The sequence below is a fragment of the Lynx rufus genome, unplaced genomic scaffold (assembly GCF_022079265.1).
Source record: "Lynx rufus isolate CCGP_SWC_20201006 ecotype Redwood Valley unplaced genomic scaffold, mLynRuf1.p SCAF_1, whole genome shotgun sequence".
NCBI lineage: Eukaryota > Metazoa > Chordata > Mammalia > Carnivora > Felidae > Lynx > Lynx rufus.
The window spans coordinates 85,380,705-85,389,593 of record NW_025814823.1 but is presented as its reverse complement, the minus strand read 5'-3'; the positions used below and the strand labels follow the sequence as shown (position 1 = coordinate 85,389,593).

Below are 8,889 nucleotides of genomic sequence, written 5' to 3'. Positions count from 1 at the left end.
TCTATGGAATAGAATTTGAGTACAAATGCTAAGGACATGGAGTCATGAGTAGATCAGTCCACAATTAAAATCCAAATTTAAGTAACAAAGGGGCAATATATGCAACATTTCAAAGTTGAAGTCAGATCATGTTTAATATTTTCTTCTAAAAACAATCCATATGAATCAAATGTGAAATATAAGTTAATATTTGAAAACTGTGGTAAATTAAGAAAATACTTACAGGGGCGCCTGGGTGGCGCAGTCGGTTAAGCGTCCGTCTTCAGCCAGGTCACGATCTCGCGGTCCGTGAGTTCGAGCCCCACGTCGGGCTCTGGGCTGATGGCTCAGAGCCTGGAGCCTGTTTCCGATTCTGTGTCTCCCTCTCTCTCTGCCCCTCCCCCGTTCATGCTCTGTCTCTCTCTGTCCCAAAACTAAATAAACGTTGAAAAAAAAAAGAAAATACTTACAGAAGAAACACCTAATACTGGCTTTGTTTGAATTAAAAATCCCTAGACTATACAAAATTTTGATTTTTAAAACACTGGAGACACAGAAAAAATGGGAATAATAATTACTGATGTATTTATATCTGTCTATCTATCAGTATGTTTGTATGTATTATGAATGCATGTACATAATTTTAGATCTATGTGACTTACTGTTAAGTAAACCTGGACAAAAATCAGGAAGTGATATATGTTCTCCTAAATGTTTTCCTTATGCAAGCATATTAACTTTCAGTTATATTACAAAATCATTTTATTGCCAGACATGAAGATATCTTTGTTGTAGATATTATTTTTGTGGTTTTAAAGATCTTGAATTTGTTAACATGCCTACATATTTATTGAAAGCATCTCTCAGGGATTCTTTGACTTTCTCATTTCGAAGACTATAGATGAAAGGGTTCAACATAGGTGTTACAATGGTGTTCAGCACTGTGGCAAATTTGTTAACATCCATCACATCACCCTTTTTTGGGCGGACGTAAATAAAGATGGAGCTTCCATAATAAAGTGTCACAACAGTGATGTGTGAAACACAAGTGGAGAAAGCTTTCTGCCGTCCCTGGACAGAAGGAATTCTAAGGATAGTAATAATAATGTACATGTAAGACACTCCTGTGAAGAGCAAGGAGCCCAAGAGCAACACAGCAGAGGAGATAAAGTCAGCCAGCTCAGCCAGAGCGATATCTGCACAGACCAGCTTTAGCACAGGGCCACTGTCACAAAAGAAGTGATTGATAATATTTGGTCCACAAAAGGGCAGAGGAGCAGTTAAGATTGATGGTGCTAAAATTGACAAAAATGCACCTAAATAGGATCCCAGAAGCAACAATATGCATGTCTGTTTGTTCATGATGATGGCATACCTCAATGGGTTGCAGATGGCAATGTATCGATCAAATGACATGACGACCAGGATGAAGGATTCCGTGGATCCCAAGAAGAAGTAGAAGAAAGACTGTGTGAGACATCCTATGAAAGATATTGCCTTGGTGAGGGAAAATATGTTTGCCAGCATCTTAGGCACCACTGTGGAGGTGATGGCGACTTCAAGGAAGGAAAGATTGGCTACAAAGAAATACATGGGTGAATGCAGACGGTAGTCACCACACACCAAAAGGATGATCATGGTGTTGCCAATCAGAGACATCATATACATGAGCAAGAATGCAGAAAAAAGAAGAATTTCTACTTCTTTTTCATTCTGAAACCCCAGAAGAATAAACTCCATGACTCTGGTCTTGTTTCTGTGATCCATAATGTTGACACTTCCACCTGACATGATAAACAAAATATAAGTTCATGGTTGGTCTTTGCAACTTAACTTTGGAAGTGCCCTTACTATAGAAATTATCTTTTTCTTTGTGGAAAGATGATAATAAAAACAAAATAAAATAAGTCCTGAGATGAACTGTGGAATACACTTCTACATTAAGATTGGCACAATTGTTCTTTTGAAAGACCTGTGAGTCTGTGCTCAGTGTATGGACTCTAACAGTGAAGTTAGCTGTTCATGAGCCATGTGAACATATGAGTAGTGCCCTTTGGGATAGACACATCACAGTGAATTTAATCCATTCAGATGTAAAAGAATGCTGGCGGACACACTTGCAATCAAGTCTAATTCTATATTAATATGCATATACAAAAATAACTTTGAAAAGATATTTTATTATCAGTGAGAAAAAAACAGCTAAAAAACCCCAACTAGACATGATCGATAATAGGTTCATGACTCTTTAGTTATAGATACCAACCTCTATTACTGTTAAATTGATCATTAATGTAAAGTCAGCCTCATGTAATCATCATATAGAATCATATCTCAGGGGAGCTGAGGGGCTGTTTGTTAAGTGTCCAAATCTTGGTCTTGGCTCAGGTCATGATTTCATGGTTTGTGGGTTCAAGTCCTGCATTGGACTCTGTGTTGACAGCTTGGAGAATGCCTGGGACTCTCTCCTTGTCCCTCTCTCTCTCTCCTTCTCCCACTCATGCTCACTTGCTCACTCTCTCACTCTAAAAGTAAATAAATAAACTTTAAAATCACTTCTCATAGTGCATAAGATGCTCACAGTTCTTTTTAAAATAAGAAAAAGAATCAAACATATGACTTTATCAATGCCGATTATATTTATCTTGGAATTAATTCAAACAGAGAAAACATTTGGGGAGAAGGGTAGAGAAACTGAACTTCTGAATTTTACTAAGAGAAGAAGCAAAAGTGTAAGTGCAGTTCGTATTATAAATGAAGAATAAAAAGTGAAGAAAAAAGAAACAGGAACATTCTTGGAGAGGAGTTTTGTTAAAGGAAGTTTTGGATTAGAGAGTGATTTCAAATTTCAGGTTATAAGAAACACAAATTTGATATTGGTAGGTGTTGGAATGGCTAATTTTAGATAAGTGGGAATTTCCATTGTTACTTTTCAGTAGATGTGATGGGTGAATGCTGTAATGGTTAGCTAAAATTTATATCATATAAGGATCAATGTTAGAAATAAGACCTTGTGTGTTTTAATTTAGGTTTTGCTCATTTTTTTGACCAAAATACTTATTTATATTTTCACTGACTTACTCTTATATATTTACTTAACAATGGGGAAACAAGTGAGAACACAGATAAATTTCTCACTTATAGGCATATCATTCACTTTATAAAAGAGTAAAACAAATTTGGATCAAAGTTGGGAGTTTTCATCATGATTGTTTATAATGATTATTCTGAATACAATAAAACAAATTGAGTATTTTAGTTAATAGAGACTAAATTCGTTAATTCAGTGACACAGTATGAAGGGCTCAGTCTAGCTTCCTAAAATCATAGAAAATAAATATTGATGAATTTGGAGGAAAAGGAAAAAAAAGTAATTGTGGAGGAATGTGTATTATTTGAAAGAGACTTTCCTGTATTGTGCTACGGATGCCTTGAGGCACTAGCAATGTAAGGCAAACACTAAACTCTCAACTTGGGAAAATAACAATCCTTTCAGTTAATTCCAAAATTTTGCATTAGGTTGTCAATGAGTGAAAAGTGGAGGAAAAAGAAGAAAATCAGTGATGGGGAAAATAAAAGAGAGGAAAAAAAATTCCAAATAAAGACCATGAATTGAAAGAGTAGAACATTGTCAATTCTTTACTTACCTGCTGAAGGTGTACCTCAGAATTTTTATGAATGTACAAGTGCATGGTTTCAGAGTATTACTCCTTTATAACTTCTTGATTTGGATATCATTCAGGCTGAAAGTCTCAGAATGTAAAGAAACAATGGAGGGGAGTATATAGCCATGACTATAGAAGACTTTATAAAGACTCTGTGTAAGAATGAATGATTCAAAACTATGGAGTGCCACTGATCACATCTGCAGATTATTGGAACTCAGAAACAGGAGGGAAGCCTGAGTTCATTACTGCTGGTTCCCTAAGGGCAAGGTTTCTACTGAAACAATAGTCTCTAGAGAATAATTTATGACAATTCTAATTAAAATAAAAGTTTCCCAAATTAGAAAAGAACTTGTGAAAACAACTTTTGTAAGAAATAGTTTAAGCTTGGGGCGCCTGGGTGGCTCAGTCGGTTGAGTGTCCGACTTCAGCTCAGGTCACGATCTCGCGGTCCGTGAGTTCGAGCCCCGCGTCAGGCTCTGGGCTGATGGCTCAGAGCCTGGAGCCTGCTTCCGATTCTGTGTCTCCCTCTCTCTCTGCCCCTCCCCCATTCATGCTCTGTCTCTCTCTGTCCCCAAAATAAATAAACATTAAAAAAAAATTTAAAAAAAAAAAAAAAAAAAGAAATAGTTTAAGCCTAATCAAAACCACACTCAGATATCACCTCACACCAGTCAGAATGGCCAAAATGAACAAATCAGGAGACTGTAGATGCTGGAGAGGATGTGGAGAAACAGGAACCCTCTTGCACTGTTGGTGGGAATGCAAACTGGTGCAGCCGCTCTGGAAAACAGTGTGGAGGTTCCTCAAAAAATTAAAAATAGACCTACGCTATGACCCAGCATTAGCACTGCTAGGAATTTACCCAAGGGATACAAGAGTACTGATGCATAGGGACACTTGTACCCCAATGTTTATAGCAGCACTCTCAACAATAGCCAAATTATGGAAAGAGCCTACATGTCCATCAACTGATGAATGGATAAAGAAATTGTGGTTTATATACACAATGGAGTACTACGTGGCAATGAGAAAGAATGAAATATGGCCCTTTGTAGCAACGTGGATGGAACTGGACAGTGTTATGCTAAGTTAAATAAGCCATACAGAGAAAGACAGAGGTCATATGTTTTCGCTCTTATGTGGATCCTGAGAAACTTAACAGGAAGCCATGGGGGAGGGGAAGGAAAAAAAACAGGTTAGAGTGGGAGAGAGCCAAAGCATAAGAGACTCTTAAAAACTGAGAACAAACTGAGGGCTGATGGGGGGTGGGAGGGAAGGGAGGGTGGGTGATGGGTATCGAGGAGGGCACCTTTTGGGATGAGCACTGGGTGTTGTATGGAAACCAATTTGACAATAAATTTCATATATTAAAAAAAAAGAAATAGTTTAAGCCTTAAAAACAAAAATAAAAACAAAACAACATACTCATCACAAATGCTTTTGCCTAGAATCAATCTGTTTATCACAGTATAATGTCATTTATAATCATTAAATAATGAGATGTACATTCATTTTTGTTATCATCATCACCACCATCCTTATCCACATTATGACCATCACCATCTACACTTTAAAATTTTTATTTATTTATTTTGAGAGAGAGAGAATGAGCAAGGGAGGAGCAGGGAGAGAGGAAGACAGAGAATTCCAAACAAGCTCCTCGCTGTCAGTGCAGAGCCTGACGTGAGGCTGGATCTCACAACCTATGAGATCATGACCTGAGTTGAAATCAAAAGTCAGATGCTTAACCAACTGAGCCACCCAGCCACCCCATCACCATCTACATTTAATACTATGTATTAGTATTTTTCTAAAAATTGAATCTTTTTAACTTTACAAAAACCATATGAGATAGATTGTTTTATTTTTGACATCAAACTGATTATTGATTATCAAACTGAATTGTGGTAACTATTTTAAATAGTTAATAAATTAAAAACTGTCAGAAAACTATAAAATACGGATTTACCTAATATACAGTATTTAAAAAGAAAAAACATTACGAACACTTATTGATTGATACATATTTAGATTCACCGAAGAAATACATCTAATCCATGCCATCAGAGGCATAGAAGTTACTCAAGGATGAAAAAGAGATACATGATAAATAAAGTTGCATACTTTTATATAGTATTTAAAGATATAATGTGGACATAAAAACAATTGGGATGATACTTTCGAGAGAAAATACCAATTAAAAAAATGTTTGGTTTACAAATGAGCAACAAATTGCTTATTAAAACAGAAACTTCATATATGAATAATCCAATCAGCAGACATCATCATTCAGGCAGGCATCATCATATTCAAATAAATTCCAGAAGACATCTTTTTCCTTGCATTGGACATTTGATACTTAATATTCTCAAATAGCCTGTTTTTGCCTTTAAATTTTTTTAATGTTTTATTTATCTTAGAGAAAGAGAGAGAGACAGTGCAAGCATGGCAGGGGCAGAGAGAGAGAGGGAGACACAGAATCCAAAGATAGGCTCCAGGCTCTAAGCTGTCAGCACATAGCCTGATGGGGGGCTCAGATCCACGAACCATGAGATCATGACCTTTGCTGAAGTCAGAAGTATAACCAATTGAGCCACCCAGGCACCCCACCTGTTTTTGCCTTTAGAATAAAGAACCAAATTTTACTAATCCGCATGATACTTTTCCTAACCCCCCTTTTTTCCCATTTCCTGTTCGCATTTTCTCTCCTTTCCCCTAATGTCAATATTACAACTTTTTTGAACTTTTTAAATTTTTTCATATTCTCAGACTATTTTTTAAGTTATGGTTAGCACAACTAATATTTTCACTTCCTGGAATATTCTTACTGCATCCTTCCACCTTCCCCAATTCAAAATCTGGGCATTCTTGTAATTTGTTTAATCATTTTTATATGAACACATTACCAGTTTCTCAGCTATGTAGACCACCCTGTATATGGAACCATTGCATTTTGTTTTACAATGCTTATAACACTTATTATTATTTGTATTATACTTTTATTCAGCTAATTGAACCATATTATAATATCAGGGACCGTGTTTGTGTTCCTTATGTTGCATCTCAAATACTAAGCCCATTTTCTGACTTGCAGTATCAAATCAATAACTATATTGTGAGTGGATGAATGGACAAATGGATAACAAATTTCAGTTAAGAAAATTACAGAAACTTAGATCTATTCTGTGGATGCTGAGTTTTGGGTGCCTAGGGTGTAGCAAATCTGAATTTGATTTATGCAGGGAAATATATAAATTTGGAATTTATGTCAAAGTAGAAGGATGAGAGTCATTACATATACAAGACAAGTAAAGTTGTAGTCACTGAATAGATTAACAATTCAATTCTGACACTAATTGGAGTTAGCTTCATATCACAAGGGTTAAAGGCTCAGCTTCACAGACTACCCCACCTTATCTCAGAGGCCAATCATAACTAGTCCATCTTAGATTTCTAATTTCTGTCTGATTTGGCTACAAATTGGGAGTAACTACAATTTAAACATCAGGTTTGATAATTTACCAGAAAGGCTCACAGAACTCAGGAATTTACTACTACTGTCTTATTACAAGTATATCTTGAAAGATGCAAATCAACTGCCAGCTGAAGAGATATATAGGACCAGGTCTGAATGGGTCCCAAGCACAATAGCTTCTATCCCCATGGAGTTTGGGGTGTGTCACTCTCCCAACACATGGCTATGTTCTTGTTCACCAGCCTAAAAGTTCTCTAAATCTCACACTTCAGGTATTTTTATGATGGCTTCAATACCTAGGCATGGTTCATTAAGCCACTGGCCATAATTATTCCAGCCTCCATCCCTTCTCTTCTCTAGGGAGGTCAGCGTAGGACTCAAAGTTTCAACCCTTTAGGCAATTTTTGGTTCTTCTAGCAACCAGCCCCTATCCTGTGATTAACTAGGAGCTTTCCAAATATCACTTCATTAACATAAATTCAACTGTACTTCAGAGGGATTTGTTATGAAAAACAAAAAAAAATGCTCTATCATCTTTATCACTGTTATCACTTGGGAAATTTCAAGGTTTTTAGAAGTTCTGTTCCAGGAACTAAGATAAAATCAAATATTCATTTCATTATTTTTTAAGTTGATTTATTTATTTTGAGAGAATGCATGGATGGGGCAGAGAGAGACAGAGAGAGAATCACAAGCAGGCTCTGCACAGTGCAGAACCCGATGCGAGACTTGAACTCAGGAACCATGAGATCATGACTTCAGCCAAAATCAAGAGTCAGCCATTTAAATGACTAAGCCACCCAGGTGCCCTCAAATATACATTTCTTAATATAAGTCACAATAACAAATGCTAAAGAGAATGCAGTACTAAATGAAAGCCTAAATACAATACAGAAGAGAAATAGAGATAATAGCTAGTATAAAAAAAAAAACTTTCAAAGATTTACAATCAAGCATAGAGTTCCCTGAAGGCTTTGGGCATCACCTTACTGTATTAAATTTGAAAATCCACTTCTATTTATGGTTTGCTATAAATCATATCATGAAAAGTGGAAAATTTTATTAAATATTTTTATTCATCTTTGGATATTTTCAAGTTTACTTTACCTTGTTCTAATAGTTTTGGAAAGTATCTTGAATCCATCCTAATTTTAAAATAACCCACGGATTTCTAGTTTCTGGTTATGCATGTAAGGAGTTTAGAAGTTGTCATTGCATTCTAATAACAAGTAAATAGCTGAACAGACAAAAAGCAAACAACCTCCCCAAAACAAACGAAAACAGAAGCAAAAAAGTTTTTCTTGTATCCGTAAGAGATGGGAGGACACAGGGCAAACTGCTATCCCCAATATTTCAGAGGCAAACAAGTGATAAAAATGAGTCAAATAAGAACTAAGAGGAAGCTCCTTTCCTTATTTCACAACATTCAAAGCTACAGGGAAAACAAACAAACAAACAAACAAACAGTTTGCAAACAAACAAGTTGCATAAAGGCACACAGACCTACAGGATTAAAAAAAGAACCCAGAAATGAACCGTGATGTATATGATCATATGATCTTCAGCAAGCATATCAAGGCTACTCAATGGGAAAATGGTCTCTTCAATAAACAGCGTTGTTAAAACTGGATAGAATGAAAAATATAAAAGAAATTGGTTGGAAACTTTTCTTACAACACACACAAAAATTAACTCAAAATGAGCTAAAGACCTAAATTTAAGACCCATCAATATAAAGATAGAAATAAACAGGATGAAAGCTTCACG

The 8,889-nt window shown here is 36.0% G+C and overlaps 1 protein-coding gene across 1 annotated transcript; it reads right to left on the bottom strand.

Annotated features, from left to right (window-relative positions):
• Positions 1 to 777: 777 nt before the first annotated feature.
• Positions 778 to 1,770, bottom strand: LOC124508939 (olfactory receptor 6M1-like). Its single transcript, XM_047075664.1, has one exon. The coding sequence runs from the start codon at positions 1,768 to 1,770 to the stop codon at positions 778 to 780; it is 993 nt and encodes a 330-aa protein (XP_046931620.1).
• Positions 1,771 to 8,889: the final 7,119 nt, after the last annotated feature.